At 41.9% G+C, this 25,357-nt stretch overlaps 1 protein-coding gene across 2 annotated transcripts; it reads left to right on the top strand.

Moving 5' to 3' along the window:
* The first annotated feature begins 3,563 nt into the window (after positions 1-3,563).
* ZNF556 (zinc finger protein 556) lies at positions 3,564-20,544 on the top strand. 2 transcript variants are annotated; one of them, XM_086699578.1, is made up of 5 exons: positions 3,564-3,639; positions 4,215-4,301; positions 18,020-18,146; positions 18,874-19,057; positions 19,480-20,544. In XM_086699578.1, exons 1-5 carry the CDS (start codon positions 3,616-3,618, stop codon positions 20,396-20,398), a joined length of 1,341 nt encoding a protein of 446 aa, XP_086555704.1. In that variant the 5' UTR covers positions 3,564-3,615; the 3' UTR covers positions 20,399-20,544. The 2 variants fall into 2 exon arrangements, with proteins under 2 accessions (XP_086555704.1, XP_086555703.1); XM_086699577.1 differs by having other exon boundaries at positions 19,477-20,544.
* Positions 20,545-25,357: the final 4,813 nt, after the last annotated feature.

Below are 25,357 nucleotides of genomic sequence, written 5' to 3'. Positions count from 1 at the left end.
ATGCTTTGATACATATACGTGTCCATGAAACCATGACTGTGATCATAATAAACTAGAAAACTCAGTTTTGAATGAGTTACAAATGGGATATTGGACAGTATAAATTCTCAATTTATTAGATACCTACCAAAAACTGGAGCTCGTTTCAGGGATAAAAATGTTTCCATGTTATAAAATACAAATATTATCATATTTTACCAAGAAGACGAAGCAGGCATTGCTGCCCAGTGGTAAAAATTATGGATACGTTAACACATGGACAGTAACAAAGGATTATTTAAAAGGGAGTAATAAATCTGTCAACTCCATGTATGATAATCAACTTACTGAAGATTTACGTGAAGGAGGAAGCTAGAACACTCTTGGAAGTTACGGCAAGTTTTTGTGACTTTGGAATATGGGGAGTTTTCTTACATAAGAAAAAATAGTAAGCTACAAAGGAAGAGAATGAGAAATTAAACTATTAAAACTAATTACAGACCACTGAAATGTAGAATAAAGGGGGTACAAAGATAAACCACAGTCTGGGAGACAATATTTGCAATACGTACAAATGAAAAAGATGCATATCCAGAGTATATGAAGAAATCAGAAGAAACCAATAAACATACAAATGAATTAAAAGTAAGAAAATGATAAAGATTACACAGACGAAAGACATACAAAGTGCTCAATATCATTGGTAATTAGTAAAAAGCAAGACACACGAGGCAATCCTGTTTCACATGGACTATATAGGCAAATATTCAACAGTTGCAGCGTGGTCAATCATCTTATGCAAGAATAGTGGGAGTGTTGATTCACACATCCCATTGGCATTTCCTATAAATTTGAAATTATCCATGGTCTCCAATTCGGTAGTTTTTCTCCAATGTGTAGAGGATTTGTTATGAACTGCCACTTGGAAATCGAGACAAGAATGATAGGAGCAGCATTTTCCACGCCAGGAAAACATACACATGAAAGAGCCCCGAAACTATAAGCACTGGAAAGGATGAGTAAATTGGGTCACCCCCAGCCACAGATGCCTGCGTGTGTGAAACAGACTGAGGCAAGGAAATCAGTGACGACCATGTTCCAGGTAATTCTCTTCCTATCTTTTCATGAAAAGCTCAAAAAAGGCAGAGTTAGACAAAGCACTACTTAGTGATGAGTCGTAGTAAAGCTCTGAAGAATAACTATAAAATTCCAAATACTGGTCACATCTGGGAGTAGGAGGGAAATGAAGGGTGGACACACTGGGGTCTAATATCTGCCCAAAGTCTATCGATGATTGTTCCAAACTACAGAGTTTATATAATATTAATATTTCTTGTTTTAATTTTAGAGAGCATGTGTGCAAGTAGGGGAGGAACAAAGGGGGGGGGGTGGGGAGAGAGAGAGAGAGAGAGAGAGAGAAATCTCAAGCAGGCTCTATGCTCAGTGCAGAGCCCCATGCGGGGCTGGATCCCAGGTCCCTGGGATCACGACCTGAGCCAAAATCAAGAGTTGGGCCATCAACCAACTGAGTTACCCAGGCACCCCTACAATATTAATATTTAAACTTAAGATAAAATTGGGGCACCTGTGTGGCTCAGTTGGTTAAGCAACTGACTCTTGATTTTGGTTCAGGTCATGATCTCATGGTGGTGAGATTGAGCCCCAAGCTGGACTCCATGCTGAACTTGGGATTCTCTCTCTTCCTCTCTTCTTGCCCCTCCCTCTCCATCTCTCTCTCCCTCTCTCTCTCTCAAAATAAATAAGTAAACGAGGGGCGCCTGGGTGGCGCAGTCGGTTAAGTGTCCGACTTCAGCCAGGTCACGATCTCGCGGTCCGTGAGTTCGAGCCCCGCGTCGGGCTCTGGGCTGATGGCTCAGAGCCTGGAGCCTGTTTCCGATTCTGTGTCTCCCTCTCTCTCTGCCCCTCCCCCGTTCATGCTCTGTCTCTCTCTGTCCCCAAAATAAATAAACGTTGAAAAAAAAATTTAAAAATAAAAAAATAAATAAGTAAACTTAAAAAAATAAACTTAAGATAAAATGTTTTATGCAATGTTTGCAAAGTATGAGACACGCTACACAAATTTAAAGAATTGTTTACATGTGAAAAAAAGTACAATTTAAAGATATTTGTTTTACTGTATTATCTGACCACCTACCTCGTTTTGGTTTCAGTCTGTTTGGAAGGTATTCACAAGTCTTTTAACTGAGCCCATTTAACTTGCCCTTATATTCATTTGAGTACCAACAGATTAAGTATGAGCCCAGTGTCTAGAGAGAACTGGTTACACGAATTTATACCATTGTATGCACCTTGATATGAAATGAGCTGCAGGAATTTATTTCTAATTGAATAAAGTTGAAGCATATACCAGTGTGTAACCATGTTACCTTAATATATCTAAGAGGAGAAAAAACGTAGTTGAAATTGCTTCTCTTTACATAAAGAAAAACTGGTCATAGGTACAAAAACTAATAAAATTGGAATTTGGAGGGGGCAAATGGACATGAATTCTGGAGGGTATGCTAGGAGAGAGTTTTAAGGCAGATTTCTAAACCTCGTGCTGATTATTTAAAACTTGGTGTTCATTTATGAACAATAAACAAGTATATTAACCATATCTAATTTTTAATACTTTATAAATCAAATGAGAAATATATTTTTTTTTTAATTTTTTTTTTCAACGTTTATTTATTTTTGGGACAGAGAGAGACAGAGCATGAACGGGGGAGGGGCAGAGAGAGAGGGAGACACAGAATCGGAAACAGGCTCCAGGCTCCGAGCCATCAGCCCAGAGCCTGACGCGGGGCTCGAACTCCCGGACCGCGAGATCGTGACCTGGCTGAAGTCGGACGCTTAACCGACTGCGCCACCCAGGCGCCCCCATGAGAAATATATTTTTAATGAGAAGCCTCTCTTCTACATGCTACTTCTCTGAGCTCTAATTTTTATGAAAGCGGACAATACTTTTTGCAAACCATAAAATAGGAATTTCTTCAACTTTGTAAATAAGATATGCCATAGAGTGTCCTTCCACTAGCTCTCAAACTGGGAGGTATTTTCAGAAAAGGGAAGCATATTAAATGCACTAGGAATTTTGACTCAATCTGTTCAGCATATTAAACTTCTGGGTCCATGCCAAATTTATATAAGCTTTTGCTATTTTCTTCTATCAGTTAAATGGCCTGAGGGATAGCATAACCATTCACATTTCAAAGTTCTCTAGGGATATACTAAAAAATGGATCTGCAAATAATTTCCTTTTAGTGTAGAATGTGAAGCTGAGGATTTTAATGAACATGTCCGGTAACTTGTGGTCCTTCTGAGAAAAGATCTTGAGCCCAGTTTCAGGCTGTGGGGTTCAAATTCCTCGCTAGCACCTGGCACTTGGAGGCTGCAGTTTCCTGATCTAAAGCAGCAGATGAGGGGGGTGGGGAAGCATGGGTGAGGCCACAACGGTGTCAAGGGCCAAATATCAAAACGTATCCAGACCCTGCACTGCACGTGGTGAAGTCACGATCAAATGTATGTGTGTTAAAAAAAATTTTTTCTTTATGTTTTTTTTTTTTTTTTTTTTTTAAGAGAGAGACACAGAATCCGAAGCAGGCTCCAGGTTCTGGGCTGTCAGCACAGAGCCTGATGTGGGGCTCGAACTCAAAAGCGGTGAGATCATAACCTAAGGCCAAGTCAGACGCTCAACGGACTGAGCCACGCAGGTGCCCCCAAATGTCTGTGTTCTTAAAGAGCCCAGACCTAAGGGTGACCTTGCAGTCCCAGGCCAACCTCTGACCCCTGGAGGACACCAGGGCCTCCTGTCCTGTCTTGTCCCAGCCCAGCCGGGATTGGGCACCCCTCCTTCTCTGGACAGAGAGGTATTGCTCGGTGGGGAAATGGGAGTCTGGAAACAGGAGGTGCCACAGACCTGCGGGAAGACGCCGAAGTCCTTGGGGGAACTAGAGCTGGTTCTACTTGTACCCAAGTGTCCCTACTGTGACCAGCCGGAAGGGGCCAGCCACTCGTGTTGCAGTCGTGCTGGATCGTCCCGTCGGGGGCCCTGGGGCGAGGGTGGTGGGTTATCCGGTTGGGAGGCCTGGGGCGGGGTCTGCAAGCCGTGTCCAATCAGGGTCCGCGGTCTCGGAGCACCGTCCAATCAGAACCGCGGGCGGGCTCCCAGCCGTGTGGGCTGGGCTCTGAGACCGCCAGAGGCGCTAGTGTGCACCTGCCCCGTGCGGCTGCAGGTGTCTGGGTCGGCGTCGCGCTCACCTGCCTGGGCCATGGAGCCACGGGGAGGACGCCAGGAGAGCCTGCAGCGAGGCCGCGAGATGGTGAGTGCGCGGGGTCGGCCGAGACCGGGAGGGGCTTGTTCAACAGCCGGTACCGTCTGGAGGTGGCCGCGGCCCGGGTTCCTCTCCCCAACCCCTCTCCAGGGTCTGACCCGAGTTTCTGTCCTTGGCCGCGGGGTTGGGTCCCAGCGTCCTGTCCCATCCCCGCGCGGGTCTGGGGTTCTCAGGACTGCCTGGGTGACCAGATGAGCACAGCTTGCTATCCACCCGGGGGTCGGGGAATCTCAGCCCGGAGTTAGCTCCTCCTACAAGAGAGCCTTAGGGGACGAGTGAGGAGTGCGGGGAGACCTGCTTGGGGTCCTGGGCTCGGAGAGATCCTCTGGTATGTCCTGGATCCCTAGGTGACCTCGACCCCAGTTCTCATTTCCTGGAGGGACATTAGTTGTCAGTTGACCAGACGCTGGTATGGAAGGGAAGAGAGGAATGGTTCCTGCCCCCTGGATTCTCACGGTGAAGGATGAAAAACCCAAAGGACAAAGAAAACCCAGTGAGTTGGTGCTGCAACCTGCAAAGCAAAGTGCACTGCAGACCCGCAGTGGGACAGGAGCCAGTGCCCTTTGGGAGGCTGTTCAGCGAGCATTTCAGAGAACAGGTGTTGGGGGGTGGATGTCCCACGTGGTAGGATGGCCGTACTTGACCCTTGAGTCATCTCAGTGTTCCCGTTCTGCACCGCCCCGCCCTGAGTTTGTCACCTTGCAAAGATTTATTTGGTTATTCGAGCCTGAGATTTGTCAGTAAATGTAAAATACATTTAATTAATAGAAAGATTAGATAAAAATAATTCCAAAGAAACGGGAAGGTTCAAGTTCAGAAATAATAATAAAAAGATCTAGTCTTACATACCATTTGTTAAAAATTCTTTTGTGCCTTTTTTTTTTTTTTTCCTCTCCTTGAGCATGTGTGGTTAAGTTTCTCACATCTGTTGTTTTCTTTTTGGTGACGACAAATGGAGTTCCAGGGCTTAGCCTCGAGGATGCTACTGGGGAAAAGAATCTAAGAGAAATAGAGAAAGCTTCTCTCGCATTATGAATGCATAAAAATGAATGCATTTACACACACACAAAAGCTTGGCCTATTAATTGGTGAGTTACAAAGACTCACCAAAATGTCAGCTATTTTTTGTTTACTGGGTGGGGAATATATGACTGTGGATAATTTTATTCTGTCTGGTATTATTGGATTTCAGAGATTAATGCTAAATCCTATTTCGTGAAATTTGCATCACGTGTTGAAATGTGATTGTTTATAAAGCATTTTATTCCCATGGAAATAATAAAGTGACATCTTTATTTTCTCTGAAAGGAACAGATACTTGTGGGTTTTCTTCTTTAGCCTTCTCTCTCCTTTATACATGAACACTGGGTTTGAGTGATGTTGCCGGATTCCTCAAACACTGAGTTTGTGTCATTTAAATCAATAGGGTCCAACAAGAGTGACTACCTCGAGTGGGGATAGGGGCCCTGCCCAGTGACTCCAAGCTAAGTAAGGCCAATCATGAGATATCAGAGAGAGAGAGAGAGAGAGAGAGAATATGAAATGTTTTTTTTCTGGAGCTTCTCTTCTGTGCTCATGTCCCAGCCTGTCCACACCATCCGCAGGAGGAATGTGTGTACCTAGAAATGCTGCAGGGCACTGAAAAATGTGTGTGGTTGGGGGAGAAAGAGTTATGAATTTGGGGGTTCATTTGGGTTAGAACTTTAAACTGGCTCCAGCCAAGAGTTTCCTGGGTAGTGAGAACTGAAGCCTGGAGAGGGAGCATTTCCGCACTGCAGGGAGGGGAGTGGAGGGTGTGTGGAGCTCCAGAGTTCATCCGTGTGTCTGCTCAGGTCACCCTATCTCCATCGCTGGGGACTGATCCAGCAGAAGGCTGGCATTTCTGCAGTGAGGTTCTGGACCCCAAGCCTGTGGGTGTGTTTCACCTTCTGAACCTGGTGGGTGTTCTTTGGGAATGGTGGATAAGTCAGTGGCTCTATCTGAGCCAATGGAAATGTTTGATTTTCATCCCTTCTGATTTCTGTATTGAATGTTGCTGCCATATAACTCCAGTCTCCCTAAAACTTTGGCCTTTTTATTTCCCTATTTGAGTGTTGTAAGATTTTTATTTTCTTGGGTGAGTAGAAATGGATTGAGAGATACAATAGAAGAGAATTCTGAAAGCATACAGAATTTTTCTTCCTTTTTTTTTGACAAGAGGACTTCCAGATAGGAGATGGGTGTATTTAAACTCTCTTGGGGCGCCTGGGTGGTGCAGTCGGTTAAGCGTCCGACTTCAGCCAGGTCACGATCTCGCGGTCCGTGAGTTCGAGCCCCGCGTCGGGCTCTGGGCTGATGGCTCAGAGCCTGGAGCCTGTTTCCGATTCTGTGTCTCCCTCTCTCTCTGCCCCTCCCCCGTTCATGCTCTGTCTCTCTCTGTCCCAAAAATAAATAAACGTTGAAAAAAAATTAAAAAAAAAAAGTAAACTCTCAGGTTAATTTTTCACTTTTTCCATAATTTTTTATATCAGTGATTGTCTCTATAGAGTTATGAAGTTTCAAATGTACTATTCCCAAGACAATTCTTATTTTAATTGATATGAGGAAAATTACCTTTGGATGTGCAAATCCTTGAAAATCCTAGTGCATTGAATAGGTTGGATCCAAACCCCTGATGTGCAAAGTATTCTACTCATTTTTGAAAATAGTTCCTCAACTGAGATGGAGTGGAAATGCAAATAATGACGGTGTCACCTGTCATTTTAGTTGTAAAGATGTTTGCGATATTTCATTTTCATAAACTTTAACTTTCAGGGGATTCTTAACCTTAAAAATAAGTCAGTTATTTTATCAGCAAAAATGGATTTATTTGGAATATAAATTGCAATTTGGAACCTGCGAGGACAGCAAAACCCTAGGCACACCCAACAAACAAAAGAACAACATTATTTTATGGACAAGGAGGAAGTTGGGAGGGATTGTTTTGGACAAAAGTCCATTGGACAGAGGCAAGAGTTCAGGGTGATGACAGTTTCTCTGAGTTGTTGATGGCAGTTTTTCTTGATGAATTATAGGGGTAGTCAATTTCTTTTCTTTTTCTGTAAAGGATCCTCCATTCTTATTTTTTATTTCATTTTTAAGATTTTTGTAAGTAGGCTCTTTGCTCAACGTGAGGCTCAAACTCACAATCCCAAGATCAAGAGTCTCATGCACCTAGGCCAGCCAGGTGCCCTAGGGGTAGTCAATTTCTTTCTTTCTTTCTTTCTTTTTTTTTAATATTTATTTATTTATTTATTTATTTATTTATTTTTTTAATTTTTTTTTCAACGTTTATTTTTGGGACAGAGAGAGAGACAGAGCATGAACGGGGGAGGGGCAGAGAGAGAGGGAGACACAGAATCGGAAACAGGCTCCAGGCTCTGAGCCATCAGCCCAGAGCCCGACGCGGGGCTCGAACTCCCGGACCGCGAGATCGTGACCTGGCTGAAGTCGGACGCTTAACCGACCGCGCCACCCAGGCGCCCCAATATTTATTTATTTTTGAGACAGAGAAAGAGTGTGAGCAGGGGAGGGGCAGAGAGAGAGGGAGACACAGAATCCGAAGCAGGGTCCAGGCTCTGAGAGGTCAGCACAGAGCCCGACACGGGGTTGGAACTCACCAACCACGAGTGCATGACCTGAGCTGAAGTCGGAGGCTTACGGACTGAGCCACCCCGTCGCCCCTAGGGGTAGTCAATTTCTTATAGGAGATGCAATGGACATCTCTCGGCCTGTAATTGACAGTTCTTTCCTGTAATTGACGTGGAGTGGTGTGGTTACCCCTTCTGGTCCCCTGACTCCATTTTATCTTTTGTTTTGTTTTGTTTTTCTTTTGGGTTTTTATTTTTTCATTTATTATTACTGTTTTTCTCTCCACTCCATTTTAGTGAGACTTTGCTCTATTAATTTTCACAGGATTAAATCTTAACATAACTTCTTTTTTTTTTTTTAATAATATCCTTTTTTTTTTTTTTTTCAACGTTTATTTATTTTTGGGACAGAGAGAGACAGAGCATGAACGGGGGAGGGGCAGAGAGAGAGGGAGACACAGAATCAGAAACAGGCTCCAGGCTCTGAGCCATCAGCCCAGAGCCCGACGCGGGGCTCGAACTCACGGACCGCGAGATCGTGACCTGGTTGAAGTCGGACGCTTAACCGACTGCGCCACCCAGGCGCCCTTAACATAACTTCTTATATGGAAAAGTGGTTCCCAAATAAAAATAAAAACCATTAAAAAGCAAAATATAATTGATATAGATTTCTCTTTCTGTAAAGTAAATAATGGATGCAAAGGTTAAAAAAATCTGTAAAACATTGAAAATCTAACTTAAGACAATCCCCTGCCAGCATATTGTGGTCCGTGCCGGTCCTGCCCCAGCCACCTTCAGACAACTAGTTTTAATGATTTCTTGTGCATTTTTGTCAGTGTTTCTTTCTATAAAAACGATTAAAAGTGCAAGAGTTTTTCTTTTGTTATAGGAAAGGTGACATGACGTACACGTGCAGCACACTTTTCTTATTTGTTCTATTGCTAATTCTGCAGACCTTTTCGTAGCAATGACAGATGTCTTTGATTTTCAAGTTTATGCAACCAGTTCTAATTAGGCAATCGATCTGCATGTAATATTTTTCTACTTAAGTTCATTAATCAAACTTTTTCATGTTACGTGGTAAGCAAACATACAAAAAGCATATAATTTTCCAACCTTAATTGATGCTTTAAGTTTTATGGTGAAATTTATCGTATTTAGCACACATACAAAGTTTTATTGGACGTTTTAAAACTAATCATGGTGTAAACATCCATAGACTCACCATCTAGATTCATAAATCGGTCTTGGGTAGAGACTCCTGCCATGACCCTCCCTAAATGACGGTCTTGTCCCATCGGTAACTACTGTTTGTTTCTTTGCTTAATCTTTTTTTAAATTTTTTTTTTCAACGTTTATTTATTTTTGGGACAGAGAGAAACAGAGCATGAACGGGGGAGGGGGCAGAGAGAGAGGGAGACACAGAATCGGAAACAGGCTCCAGGCTCTGAGCCGTCAGCCCAGAGCCCGACGCGGGGCTCGAACTCACGGACCGCGAGATCGTGACCTGGCTGAAGTCGGACGCTTAACCGACTGCGCCACCCAGGCGCCCCTCTTTGCTTAATCTTCATGCCTTTACCTTTTATGTTTTTTTTACTAAGCAGTGTTCTGCTTACTTTTATCCCTTCGGGACTTTGAATAAATAAATATTAACGGAATTACGCTGAAAAGGCTTCCCCAGGGTTCTTTGCCTCAGTTTGTTTCATACATGCTGCTGTCTGAAACTGCCATCATTCTTCCTTCCATTCCAGTGCTTATGGGATTTGGGTTTTTGAAGTTTTTGTTTTTTTTTTTTTTTTTTTTTTTTTTGCTTTTGTGAAAAATGCCACTCCCATGAGTCTTGTTTCAGTGTACGAGTGCAAATGCATGGTACATTTACGACATACTGGAGGAAAATCTCTAGATTGTGGATCATGGCCAAGTTCAGATTTATTAGGAAATTCCAATGGAATGTACCAGTTGATTCTCCAAACATCTGTACATAACTGCTTATTTGTTCCATGTGACCATCAATACCCGACATGATCTAATTTAGTAATTTTTGCCCTTCTTGGTATGAAACAAGATTTTATTCTATTTGCTCACTGACAACGAGGTTGACTCTTTTCTCATATGTAGTCTTACATCTTTTGTGATACATGTTTTAACCATTTTGTGATTTCTCATTCATTTGTTTGACCATTCCGTTTTGCTTTACACACACATTTTTATATTTGTATGTGTTGCAAGTATATTTATCTCGAATTGTGGTTTACCTTTTCAGTTTCTTAACTTTAGTAGGGTTGTAATCATCAATTTCTTCCTTTATAGCTTACTCTTTTTTTATTATTTAAGGAAAGTTTTATATGTAAACATTTTATGGTTATAATTTTAATTATAATAATCTTTTATACTTAAAAATTTTATTTAAGAAAAAGTCCCCTATTCTTACATCATAAAAACCTTTCCCTTTAACTTCTGAAAGAGTTCTAGTTATGTCTTTTGCATTTAAATCTAGAGTAAATTGATTATTGCCCATGGACTAGATGGCAATACCAAGCATTTTTCCTAGTTGGATGCTAATTTCTCCCTGACCTGTATATTAAAGTATACAGCATTTCTGCCACTGCTTTGCGATGCCTGTTCTGTCATTAATCGAATTTCCATATGCATAGGGTCTCTTCAGGATTCTTTCCCTTTCCATGAATCTATTGGTTTATCCTCTACTAATAACATACTGGCCATATTACTGTGGTTTCAAATTCCTTCATGTATTTGGAAAGCCCCTATCATGTTCTTAAGAAACTTTTTCCCCCCTTTTTTTGGACATTTGTTCTCTGGAGAACTTTAAACTTTCGAGACATTGTTTTTGTGAAGTTCTGGAAAATCAGGTCTGAGGATTTAATGGAACTTTTTATTTTTTTTTTAATTTTTTTTTCAACGTTTATTTATTTTTGGGACAGAGAGAGACAGAGCATGAACGGGGGAGGGGCAGAGAGAGAGGGAGACACAGAATCGGAAACAGGCTCCAGGCTCTGAGCCATCAGCCCAGAGCCCGACGCGGGGCTCGAACTCCCGGACCGCGAGATCGTGACCTGGCTGAAGTCGGACGCCCAACCGACTGCGCCACCCAGGCGCCCCAATGGAACTTTTTAAAGACTACTACGGGTTTCTTTTGGGGGAGCTGACATCCTCATGGCATTGAGTTCTTTCAAAGAACATGTGCCGCTTTTCCATGCATTTTACTTTGATATTATCCAATAGAGTTGAAGGTTTTTGTCCATTAGAATCTTTTTATACCCTTCATTAGAATTCTTTATTATGCGCTGGCTTAAAATGACCTTTACCAAGATGTAACTTACATACTATACATACCATAAAATTCACCAACTTAAAGTGTACAATTCAGTGGTCTGTTTATTCATAGTTCTCACCAGAGTCAACTTTAGTTCATTTTCATCATCTCAAAAGAAACCTCAGACCATTTATCTATCACCTTCCTTCCTACTCCCAGCCATAAATAACCACTAAGGTACTTTTTGCTTCTTGAGAATTTCTTATTCTGGACGTTTCATGTGAATGGAGTAACATACTTTGTAGTTCTTTCTCTCACAAGTTCAAATCTATGGTTGAGTGTCTCTGATGACTTTTTTCAGTTATTGTGCCTTTTTCTTTCCTTCTTTCTTTCTTTCTTTCTTTCTTTCTTTCTTTCTTTCTTTCTTTCAAGTTGTAATTTAAATCCTGTGTAGTTAACATATATAGTAACATATAGCTGCAGACTTTAGTGATTCGTCCCTTACATATAACACCCAGTGCTCATCACAACTACCCTCCTTAATGCCCATCACCCATTTAGACCACCACCGTGCACTTCCATCCACCAACCCTCGGTTTCTTCTCTGTAGTTAAGAGTCTCTTATGGTTTGCTTCCCTCTTTTTTTCCCCCTTTATTCCCCTGTGTTCATCTGTTTTGTTTTCCACATATGAGTGAAATCATATGGTATTTGTCTTTCTCTGACTGACTTATTTTGCTTAGCATAATACACTCTAGCTCCATCCAGGTCATTGCAAACGGCAAGATTTCATTCTTTTTGATGGCTGAGTAATATTCCATTGTATGTATATACCACATCTTCTTTATCCGTTCATCAGTTGATTGACATGTGGGATGTTTCCATAGTTTGGCTCTTGTTGATAATGCTACTATAAACTTTGGGTTACATGTGCCCCTTTGAATCAGTACTTTTGTATCCTCTGGGTAAAAATCTAGTGGTGCAATTGCTGGGTCATAGGGTAGTTCTATTAAAAATTGTTTTTAATGTTTTATTGATTTTTGAGAGACAAAGAGCGTGAGTGGGGAGGAACAGAGAGAGAGGAGGGCAGAAGATCCAAAGTGGGTTATGTGCTGAGAGCAGCAAGCCTGATGCGGGGCTCAAACTCATGAACTGTGAGATCATGACCTAAGCCCAAGTTGGACACTCAATCAACTGAGCCACCCAGGTATCCTGGTTAGTTCTATTTTTAACTTAAAAAAAATTTTTTTTTAATGTTTTATTTATTTTTGACAGAGAGAGAGAGACAGAGCATGAGCGGGGGAGGGTCAGAGAGAGAGGGAGACACAGAATCCAAAGCAGGCTCCAGGCTCTGAGCCATCAGCATAGAGCCCGATGCGGGGCTCGAACTCACAGACTGTGAGATCATGACCTGAGCCGAAGTCGGACGCTCAACCGACTGAGCCACCCAGGCGCCCCTAACTTTTTGAGGAACCTCCATACTATTACCAGAGTGCCTGCATCAGTTTGCATTCCCACCAACAGTGTGAAAAGGTTCCCCTTTCTCCACGTCCTTGCCAACATCTGTTGTTTTCTGAGTTGTTAATTTTAGCCATTCTGACAGATGTGAGGTGGTATCTTGTCATGGTTTTGATTTGTATTTCCCTGGTGATGAGTGATGCTGAGCATCTTTCTATGTGTCTGTTAGCCATCTGTATGTCTTCTTTGGAAAAATGTCTGTTCGTGTCTTGTGCCCATTTCTTAACTGGATTATTTATTTTTTGGGTGTTGAATTTGATAAGTTCTTTATAGATTTTGGATACTAACCCTTTATGAGATCTTTATCTGATACTAACCCTTTATCATTTGCAAATATCTTCTCCTGTTCTGTAGGCTGCCTTTTAGTTTCGTTGATTTAACATAGTACTGAAAGTACAATCAGACAACCAAAAGAAATAAAAGGCACCCAAATCAGCAAGGAAGAAGTCAAACTTTAACTGTTTGCAGATGACATGATACTCTGTACAAAACCTAAAAGACTCCACCAAAAATTTGCTAGAACTGATACGTGAATTGAGCAAAGTTGTACGATATGAAATCGATAGAAATCTGTTGCATTTCCTTTTTTTTTTTAATTTTTTAATGTTTATTTATTTTTGAGACAGAGAGACAGAGCATGAACGGGGGAGGGTCAGAGAGAGGGAGACACAGAATCTGAAACAGGCTCCAGGCTCCGAGCCGTCAGCACAGAGCCCGACGCGGGGCTCGAACTCACGGACCGCGAGATCATGACCTGAGCCGAAGTCGGCCACTTAACCGACTGAGCCACCCAGGCGCCCCTGCATTTCCTTTTTAATTATTATTTTTTATTTTTAGAGACAGCATGAGCAGCGGGGAGGGGCAGAGGGCAAAAGAGAGAATATTGAGCAGGCTCCACGCTCAGCACAAAAGATCCCAAACAGCCAAAGTGATCCTGAAAAAGAAAAACAAAACTGCAGGCATGACAATTCCAGACTTCAAGCTATGTTACAAAGCTGTAGTCATCAAGACAGTAGGATGCTGGCACAAGAACAGATACATAGATCAATGGAAGAGAATAGGAAACCCAGAAATGGACCCACAACTGTGTGAAGACCAGTTAAGCTTCAACAAAACAGGAAAGAATAGCCAATGGAAAAAAGTCACTTCAACAAATGGTGTTGGGAAAACTGGACAGCCACATGCAGAAGAATGAAACTGGACCACTTTCTTTACACCATACACAAAAATAAATTCAAAATGGATGAAAAACTTACATTTGAGACAAAACCATCAAAATCATAAAGGAAAACATAGGCAGCAACCTGTTTGACCTCAGCCATAGCAGTTTCTTACTGGACATGTCTCCAGAGGCAAGGGATACAAAAGTTATTGTGCTTTTCAACCCCAGAATTTTCATTTGGTTCGTTTAGAATAATTTCGATCTCTTTTTGACATTATTTGGTGCATCATTGTTATCATATATTCCTTTACATCTTTAATCATTGTTTCCTTTAGTTCTTTGAACATATTTATAATAGTTACTTTGAACCCTTCTGTAAACCAACATCTGTTTGCTCTCTATTTCTGTTTCCTGCTTATTTTTTCTTTTTAAAACAATTTTTAAAAATATTTTTATTTATTTTTGAGAGAGGCAGAGCATGAGCAGGGAAGGGGCAGAGAAAGAGTCCAAAGCAGGCGCCAGGCTCTGAGCTGTCAGCACAGAGACTGGTGCGGGGCTTGAACTTGGGAACCGTGAGATCATGACCTGAGCTGGAGTCGGGCGCTTAACCAACTGAGCCACCCAGGTGCCCCCCGACCCCTGCTTATTTTTCTGCTGTAAGGGTCACAGTGTCCTTTTTCTTTGCATGCCTTGTAATTTTTTGTTGGAAACTGGACACTATAGATAATATATTGTAGCAACTTTGGGTACTGGCCCCTGTCTTCTGGGCTTCCTGACTGTTGTTTATTTGTGTTTGCTTGGTGACTGGCTGGATTATTTTAGTCAAGTCTATTTCACTCTCCTCCCAACCCCTTCAGTAGTAGGCCTCTGATGTTTCTCCTCAGTCACCCTGGGATGGCAGTAGTGTTGGCAGGGTTTTCTTCATTTTTTTCTCGACCAACCGCTGTTAGCTGTTAATCTCCACTAGTTGTAGGCTGACTGTTTTATTGTTTTGAACATGCCATGGTGCGTACGTTGCTCTATCGACTAATCCAGTCAAATTTGGACTCCTTTGAAGGAATGGCTGCACAGGTTAGTGTTTGTTGATCGTTCAGACCCCTGAATTGTTTCCAGAGGCTTGAAATGATGGCTTTCGTGTTCACTTTTTGACATGAATTTTCCAACTTAATGTTGTTATGAAACGGAAAGGTGATGGGTTTTATTTTCGTCCTGTGTATCTATTCTAGAATCGTGCTAAAAATCTTATTTTGTGGTTCTTCTTGTTCTGTCGGGGTCCTGTGCAGAGGCTTCTTAGTGCTAAGGATAACAGTGATCTTTTTTATTCTTTTGTAATTCTGCACATTTGTTTATTTTCTTGTGGCACTGGATTGGCTTTTTCATGTAATGTTGACCAGGAGTGAGGCAAGAGGAACTTAGTTTTGTACATTTTTTTTTTGGTAGAAAAACTTCACACCATTTATATATTCCTTCTTTAAAAGTTTATTTATTTTGAGAGAGAGCATGTGCATGCACACGCATGCAAGCAGGAGAGGGGCAGAGAGCGGGAGAGAGAGAATCCCAAGCAGGCTCCCCACTGCCAGTGCAGAGAGCCCAACGCAGGGCTCAGACTCACAAACTGTGAGGTCATGACCTGAGCTGAGATCAAGACTCAGATGCTTAACCGACTGAGCCACCCAGGGGCCCCTATATATTCCTTTTTTAATAATCTTCCCACCCCCCACCACTATGCTCTTTATTGGGCTATGCGTCTTACCATTGGTTCCCCTGCAGTATGAGCTTTTTTTTTTTCATGTGTTTCTGTTGAACAGTATAAAATCATTTTCTGTAATTCTTAAGATGATGTCAGGTAAGTTGTGTTAATTGATTACCATGTTTCATTGCAAAGTATAACATACATGCAGAAACGTACATAAGACATATTGGACAGTCTATAGCAATAATAAAAAATAAACACCTGTGAAGTAAAATCCAGCCCTAGAGCTAAAACAGTGCTTGACATCAGACACCCCACTGGAAATGATTCCCAGTGACCCTCCTCACTCTCTACATGTAACCAATATCTTGAATGGTGTGAAGGCAGTGTCCGTTCTTCTAGCACCTGTGTATGCAGCATTAAATAAAGATACTCTAATTTTGCATGTCCCACGTTGCATGTAAATGGAATCGCAGTGTAGATTTTAGGTAAGATTTTAGGTAAGATTCCTTTTGTTTAAAGTTATTTTACGGTCTTCTGTGTGGTAATAATAGTTAATTAACCTTTAATTGCTCTCTTGTATTCACTTGCAAGGATATACCACCATTATTTATTAACTCTGTTACTAGTGGCTACTTGGGTGTTTTCAAATTTTTGCCATTCTGACCGGTGCTCCTGGAGACATTATTAATGCATGTGTCCACTCGAATGTGTTATTGTTATTCCCATGTTGGTATTGCCTGTTAGGAACTTCTCATCCTCTCCCCAAGATCTTAGTCTACATATGGCCTTCTACATCTCAGTTCATGGAAACTCCATCTTTCCAGGGTTTGGGGTTTTTTTTTTTTTTTTTGAGATTTTTTACATGTTTTATTTGTATTCTTGAGAGAGCACAAGTGGGGGAGGGGCAGAGAGGGGGGGACAGAAGATCTGAAGCAGGATCCATGTGGAAGAAGTGAGCCCAATGTGGGCTTGAACTTAGGAACCATGCGATCATGACCTGAGCTGAAGGGAGACGCTTAACTGACTGAGCCACCCAGCCGCCCCCATTATTTCAGTTTTTATTGTGAGACATAATCAGCGTCATCAACTCCTCTCATTCTGTCTTGCCCCAACTTCAGTCCATCAGGAATCTGTAGCCCTTCCCAATATTTCCCCTATACATTCCACTGTGACCACCCTGGCCGACCCACCTTCCTCTCACCCGGTTATGGCTTTATTTTCTTAACAGGTGTTCTGGTCTGTACATCCATTCCCCATAGTCTGGTCTCAACACAAGTGATGGATCATTAAAGCTAGAGAGGAGACCACTCCTCTGTGCAAAAGCCTGAAGTAGCTCCACAGTTCTCACAGAATCGAATCTGACTAGTTCCCCACAAGATGATGGGCCCAACCTCCCAGCACTCCCCACCATTCTTGACTTACTTCCCATCTCACTTTGCTCCAGTCTCTGGCTATGTGTCTTCGTCCCATTCAGGCTGCTATAACAAAACACCAAAGAGTGGCTTAGAAATGACAGAAATGTATTTCTCACATTGGAGAAATGGGAAGCCTCACGTATGGAGGCTGGGAAGTCCAAGATCAAGGCACCAGCAATCTTGGGTGGAAAGAGCTATTTTGGCATCTTAGAACCTCAGTGTGCACGTGCGTGTGTGTGTACTCAAAATTAATGCATACCGACACCAAGGTTTATGAATGTGGGTATTATGGAAAGGTCTAAGTTCTCATGCCTTCTTCCCTCCTCCTGAGTTATCTTGTCTTCCTCTTTCCTCCTCTTTCTCAATACCTCTTCTGTCTCAAGGGCACACAAAGGAAGAAAGAGTAGCAACTGATTCTGTGATAAATGATATACATAAATAATACACATATAAGTTAATATTAGCATTTCTCCAGGAAAAATGCCTTCATGCTCCTAGTTGGACATATCTACTTTGAATTGCCTAGAGTACATCCAGACACAGGATCGGCTGGCCCACGTTGCAAGTTGGGTTTCCACCTTGGGCCTCTTGTTGGTGAGGGGAAATGAAGGAAAAACTTCAGTGCGTTTTTGTTTATTAGAGTCCCGTTTCAATTTGAACTTGGGACCTATGCAGTGCTGACCAATGCGGTGGGCAATAAGGAGACAGATGAAATAGTTTTTGTCACAAGGAATTGGTGGTCATAAAATGGAAATATTTGTTTCATTTGTATAGCATTTCTCTAATTTTTCCAATGTGTTTTGGACTATTCTAGACTCTGTGAAAAGGCAGGGATCACACAGGAAGGGTCACAGTGAAAATGGAGAGAGGGACAAGTTCAATGTATTAGTGGTGTGTTAAGACCATGATACAGAAAGTGAGTGTGGATGTAGATTAGATGTGGGGAGACCATAGAATCTTGTTGGAACTTCCTGTGAATTTGAGTCCACTTCCCCTGTATTACCCATTCTGCTACACATCTGTGGCTTGTTTTAGGACTCAGTGGTCTTTGAGGATGTGGTTGTGGACTTCACCCAAGAGGAGTGGGCCCTGCTGAAACCTGCTCAGAAAAAGCTCTACAAAGATGTGATGCTAGAAACCTTCAGGAACCTGGCCACAGTAGGTAAGGGTGGCATCAATCCTTCACTTAGTTATTTCGATAACAACTATTTCTCATTCATTAAGCCCATCTCAAAATCTGGAATGCGGAAGGAAGACGCATTGGAAAATAAGACAGGCGTGATCACAGCCGTCACAGACCTAGAATCTAACAGTTTCTCAGTGACGGTAAAAATCTATATATTGACCTGTGTTTTTCTTCCTTTCTGGTTTAAAAGACAGCATTCTTCACTGTCCTCAGTATGTGTATATACCCGTGGGTCACTTTGTGGGAATGAAGAAGCTTGTTGTTTGAAACCTTGTGTTTTTTTCCGTGCATATTGAATTGCCTACTATTTTGACTTCTTGTGCCTCTTTGTTTTAATTTTATTTATTTATTTTAAGAGAGAGAGAGCATGCATGAGCAGGGAGGGGCAGTGAGAGAGGGAGAGGGAGAGGGAGAGAGAGAGAGAGAGAGAGAGAGAGAGAGAGAGAGAGAGAATCCCAATCAGGCTCCACACTAACAGTGTTCTCTGTCACTGACAATGTGGAGCCCAGTGTGGGGGTTGAACCCATGAAATGTGAGAGCATGACCTGAGCTGAAATCAAGAATCAGATAATTGACCAACTGAGCCACCCAGGAACCCCTCTTGTGTCTCTTAATAATTAAGTTTTGAAACACTGAACTCCTGAATGTATTTCTTTTCTCACAGTTGCCTTTTTCATAAGATTTATTCACTGTTTTGTTTTAGATGATGAGAATCAACTTAGAACCAATGGGTCCACTTCTCAGCAGGTTATTTTTGGAGAAAAATTATCCAATGAGCAGAAAATAGCAAGGTTCACAAAAAATGATTCCTGGACCTCCCTTTTTGGAGAAAATTGGGAAGACCAGTGCATTGAAGATAAGCACAACGACCAGGGGAGACATTTGAGGTGAGTTGCATTTAGGAGAAAATGCAATATCCCAGTAGAGAATCTTACTATTTCATGAAATTAAAAAACAAAAACAAGAGACCCATAAACCTAGCTCCAGATTTGTTTATTCACAAATCATTCCCTCCCTTTTTTTCCTTCATGTGACTCAGACATTAAGCGTTTGAAAAATAATTTGGTGGAAAACAATGACCAGGGAACCGTACATATGAGAAATGCTGTTGTAGTAATGGGCTGTGCCTCAGCCCATTCTCAGAGCATTTAGTTTATTCCACCTTGAACTAATTCTGACAGGACAGAAAACCTATATTTAGACAGAAAAATGGTAGAAATGTAACCCTCGAGCTCATTAACAAATATTAATAAATAATTAATACACAAACCATTAATAATGTGCCCCCTCCATTTTTTTTTTTAAGCAGAAATCATATGGTGGAGAGACTCTGTGACAGTAGCAAAGGTAATACATGTGGAGAAACCATCAACCATATTCCAAGTCTTAAGCTGTACAAGAAAACGCCTACTGGAGTAAAACTGTATGAGTGCATTCAGTGTGGAAAAGTCTTCAGGCATCGTTCATCCCTTAAGAGGCACAAAAGAAGTCATACTGGACGCAAACTATATCAGTGTGAGGAATGTGGGAAAGCGTTCAGTTGTTCTTCCTACCTAAGGAATCATGTGAAAACTCACAGTGGAGAGAAACCCTATGCCTGTAAACTTTGTGGGAAAACATTTATTCGTTCCCACTCCCTCACTGGACATATAAGGAGTCACACTGGAGAGAAACCCTATGAATGTAAGGAATGTGGGAAAGCCTTCAGTTGCCCCAAATCCTTCCGCGTACATGTGATGATGCACAATGGTGGGAAGCCCTATGAATGTAAGCAGTGTGGGAAAGGCTTTAGCTGTCCCAAATCCTTTCGAGTACATATGATAATGCACACTGGAGAGAAACCCTATGAATGTAAGCAGTGTGGGAAAGCCTACTGTTGGCTCACATCCTTTCAGAGACATGTGAGAATTCACAATGGAGAGAAACCCTATAAATGTGAAAAATGTGGGAAAGCGTTTGGTTGGCCCTCATCCCTACACAAACATGTCCGAATGCACACTGGAGAGAAACGTGTAAACATAAGCAATGTGGGAAGGCCTTCAGTTGGCCCTCATCCTTCCAAAAATGTAAGAACGCACACTGAAGAGAAACGCTATGAGTGTGAAAAATGTGGGAAAGCATTTGGTTGGTCCTCATCCTTACACAAACATGACAGAAAGCACACTGGTGAGAAACCCATAAATGCAAGCAATGTGGGAAAGCTTTCAGTCATCCTTCCAAAAATGTAAGAATTCAGACTAGAGAAAAACCCTTTAAGTGTGAAAAATATGGGAAAGCCTTCAGTCGGTCCCAATCCTTCTAAAACCATAAGGATAAAGACTAGAGAGAAACCTCAGACGTGTGAAAAATGTGGGAAAACTTTCAGTTGTCTCAAAGCGTTTCGTAGTCATGTGAGAACTCACAGTCAAAAGAAAGTTTCTAAATATAAGAAAACCTAATGCATATTAATTCATGTAAAATAGTTTGGAAAATCCACACCAGAAGAGAAATATTATAAAAGTTACACAGTAGTGCTCAGTATTTCATCCTTAATGTGGACCTCTGGCAAGTGAATTTCCATGTCTCGTTCAACTAAACATTGAGATGAAAATTCTCAAGTATTCTGAGTACATCTACACAGTACATGAATTTTGATATATTGTAGGTTTTCTCCCCCTTCATGAATTCAGTTAATATTTCTGCATCCATTTTGAAGTGTGATTCACCCACGGGTGGTTGATGTGTTTTAAATATGCATTAGGTTTAATTTTATATAGTTTTAAAATTGTTCTGTAAGTATGGGGCCTTTAGACTAATGTGACATTGGTATTTGTTTGGATTTTCTTACTGGCCAAGTATGTTCCAAGCTGGGTATCACTTTCCCATTACATACATATATTCCATTTTACTATCTTCCTGAGAGAACTTACAACTTGACACTTAAAGTTGACACTTCTTTACTTACATCATAAGGTATATGTTCTCAACACCTTTTTTTTTTTTTTTTTGGCCAGAGGATCGTTATTCCATTATTCCATTTTGCTGGCTTGCAAATTTGTGAATATGTAATTGGCTAGAAATTTGTAGGTATGCAGAGAGCTTGCAAGAGTATAGTTTCGTATGAATTGTTATTTCCATCTGTTGCTGTATGCTCTTTGTCCTAGCTTCTGGTTAGGAAGTGGACAATACATTTGAATGAAGAAGACAGTGGAATCTAGAGGTGGATATGGTTCTCTTGGAATGTGTCCTCGCCACATAGGAAGGGCTAGGAACTACCACTTCCCAGGATGCTTTCTCTATTTGGTTCCATGATAGAATTCTGTAATAGCCCAGCTTGCATGAGATTTCAAAGAAGCGCTTTTCAGTGTATTGAGCCACCACTCTATAGGGAGATAGACAGACGCGCAGGGACTCCGTGGGTACCATCTCCAGCTTATTTTCCTGATTGCCGGCCTTGCCAACCAAAAGCACCTTCAAAACAAATACCAACTGCGTGACTTCTACTTTGTCAGAGGTGTAGGCTTTTACAGACACCCTACCAACTTTTCCAGCATGGATGCACATCCACGGTCAGATGTCCACAGCTTGCATTTTCCTGAAAGCCCTACACTGTCCACCAGGCCACTGATTAGGATGTCATGGCCGTTGATCTCATCTAATGCTCTGACCCCTTTTCCCTAGATCTTAACATATTCATATAAAGTCTGATTTGTATAGTGAACATCTCATTCTCATAATACTTATGCTTCTGTGTGTCTGCAGTGGTGCATCCATAAGAACATATGGGACTGTGTTTCCCTACAGCATGATTGAGCAGCTGTCCTGACCCAGTATTTCTATAAAATAAATCAGCATTACTGACATATTGGGTAGACGGTGTGGGTTTTCTGTTACTCAGCACTAAATCCAATCCCTCGGGATATGTTCCATTATTAAGATCGATTATGTGTGATTAGACACAATGTGAATTTTTTTTTTGGTTGAACAAATTCAGTGTTTATGAGAAATATTCAATTAACTGTTTCCATATGAGTTGTGCACTATATAAATGTATAAAATATTTGAGAAATATTCTGTTAATTGTTTTAAAATGTATACTAATAAATGTCAATGTCTTTAATTTACTTAAAAGATATTAAAACATTGCATCTATGAGTTGTCGAAACTTTGTAACTTTGTGAATTTAAGAATTGTAAATTTTGAGTCAATATTACCAGGTGCATACAAATGTAGGCAGTTTTCATCCTAACAAATCTTACTTTGTATACTGTTACAATCTTATCAATGTAACTTCTTATTCACAATAGTAAAAACTTTAAATAATGGTTTTACCAATTTAATTAATAAGTCTAGCAAATGATATAAAAAGATTCTCATGAGAAAATATCTTAAACTTTATTGGATAATATAAAAGCAAAGTGAAGTAAAATATAAACCGTGACGAGATAATAGGCACACAGACTGAAGAAGAGAGGTCTCAGTGAATGAAGGCACCATTGATTCATGTATACTTACACCACTTAGTATGCCTTAGATACTTTCTGGAACTGCTCAGAAGTGTTGGTAAATAGTGGGTGATGATACAGAAACAATCCTCCACTCGCGGAGTTAACACTAACCATTTCCCATAAAATTACAGATATAGTTCACCCTCATTTTCACAATGGTTAAAAATTTCAGGGTGTGTTATATATGTTGATGAGACTGGGCACTGGTATTTGGGACCAGACAGTTCATATTGATTTGAAGCATGCTGTATGGGTGTTTGTATTTAACATTCTCATGAAAGAATTTGAAATTGCCTCATATAACTTTCAGAACAATCTGAGGGTTGATGGGGGGTGGGAATGAGGGGAGGGTGGGTGATGGGTATTGAGGAGGACACCTGTTGGGATGAGCACTGGGTGTTATATGGAAACCAATTTGACAATAAATTTCATATTAAAAAAAAAGAAATTGCCTCATATATGTGTTACTATCACTTTGGGACTCCGGCATGTGGACTGAGATTTGTTCTGAAGAAAATCAGAGTTTCTCATAGTTTAAGGAAGCTTCACATTACCCTCATACTTCTAACCCCTCAAGTCTTCTGTGAGCAGAGCAATAGCTATGCAAGCCCACTCTGATTTCCTAATAGAAGCAAGGAGAAGAGGTAACGATGGTAAAAGGGAAAGCTATCCAGGAATCAGTGAAGTGAGCTGCAGACTGGGGGTATCAGATGAGCGATATCCCAATTTATTAGACATCCTCAAACAAGGAAAATTTTCATGACCACTTACAGGAGGAGAATGTGTAAGCTTTTGTTTTAATAATCCATGAAAGTCCCAAATGCCCACTTTGCTTTTTACGGGTATTGTTTCCACATGCTTAGACTTCCAACACATATTAGGAAAGAAAAATATAACAGTACTGTGCTTAATTAAAAGGCAAATGAAATCCAGTCTTTGTCCATTTCTCCATGCTAACGCTTGTTTTCGTAGCACAGCAGAGATTAGTGTCATTTCATAATCCTTATTACCACATTCAATGACTTCTCCCAGCATCCTTCCAATTGTACAAGTGACACAAGTTAAGCAATGGAAGCAGGGTCCTGCTTAAGCTTACGCACCTGAAAAGGATAATGCAATCTCTCTATTTTGAAGGCCTAATGTGTGCCACGAGGTGTACTGGGTACTGTTGAAAATTTGAAATCTCAGAACTCTGGAGGACAAGTACAATTACTAAAATTTCAAAATGTAACATTACATGTTAAACACAGTATTCAAAAGCCTACATCTATATGCCATTCTGGAAAAAATAAGGTACAGGGAACTAGAACAGATGAGAGGGTTAAGAATGGGGGAAAGTTTGTCAACAAATGAGCACTAGGATGTTGTTTTCTCGGAGGTGAGAGATGGAGTGTTTTGTATTTTAACTACGGTGGTACAAAGTGTGAATTTATGAAAACCCATAGAACTACACTTACAATGGCTAATTCTAGTCTTTCAAATAAATTATTAGAAAACAAAGATACGAAACTATCTTATGAGCTAAAGGGAAGTTTAAACTCACTCACACCCTGATTTTTAGATGTGTAAGGACAGTGCTTTCCGCCTCCTAAAGACTTGCGACCCATCCGGCCTTTCTTGGAACCTCAACTGAAGTTCGAAAACACTCCAGGGTCACACCTGTCCTCACCTCCATCACCTTACCTGAGGGAAGAGAGGGAAAGCCAGCAATAGGTCTCTAGGTTTATATCAGGTTTCCTGGGCCAGAACTCTGGGAATGCTGTGGCTTGAAATTTAAAAGGAATTCCACCGCGTTCTCAAGGGAATCCTCCGGGGAGGGGGGAGTCGGCCTGGTGGTGTTTCCTACTCCTTGGGCATACGCATAGGGTCGTGTACCGAGGCCACCTGCAACTCCGTTCAGACTACCTGACATCTCAGGGACAAACCCAACTGTGCCCTTCACTGCTGCAAACTCCGCTATTGACGCACACTGGAGGGCGCTCCACTAGTTATTCCTGCGCACAAATTCCATGTGGGTGCACGGAGAGTCCAGAGGAAGCACTGTAAACCAGCGACCCACATTCTTCCTCCAGAGCCGCGGCTCCCACATGAACTCACAACCTACTGCCGGCCAAACTCTCCTTCGAATGGGTCACAGCCTCAACACCTACCACGTGGGCGACACACCAGGGAGGACGCGATACTCACGGCCATGCGCGTGCGCACTCACGCCCGCACTTCCGCAGTCTCTCGCCTCTGCCTGGCCAAACGTGCGAAGCAGCGCCGCGCATGCGCTGTCAACACCCCGGTGGTGGGGGGGGGGGTTTCCTCCGCGCCGCGCAAGCGCTGTCAACACCCCGGGTTTCCTCAGTTCCAAACTCCCTGACGGCTCCAGGTGGAATCTGTGGAACCCTTTCCGCTGCACACCCGTGGTCACTTGGGGAAATGTAGCTTAGAGTAAGAGCCTCCTCAGACATTATCATGTCCCCCCCGCACCCCCCTCCAGTGCTCCCAACATGCAACGCGGATGCAGTCACATGGGTGCCGCGGAGTCACCTGGGAGTTCTGAATTGCCTGGCCTGCGCAGCCGCAGTCGCAGGCGCAGGCTCCTGCCGCGGAGAGTCCCTCCTGTGGCGGAGCTGAGACCGCAGGTGTTCTGGAAGGTGGAGAACGCGCAGTCTATATCTGAGTGGGGCTGGGGTGCTGAGGGGCCCGCCCCCA

Source organism: Puma concolor, chromosome A2, assembly GCF_028749965.1.
Source record: "Puma concolor isolate L17-30 chromosome A2, mPumCon1.1.hap2, whole genome shotgun sequence".
Lineage (NCBI taxonomy): Eukaryota > Metazoa > Chordata > Mammalia > Carnivora > Felidae > Puma > Puma concolor.
Note: the sequence above shows the minus strand (reverse complement) of the source record. Positions and strands in the feature narration are given on the sequence as shown.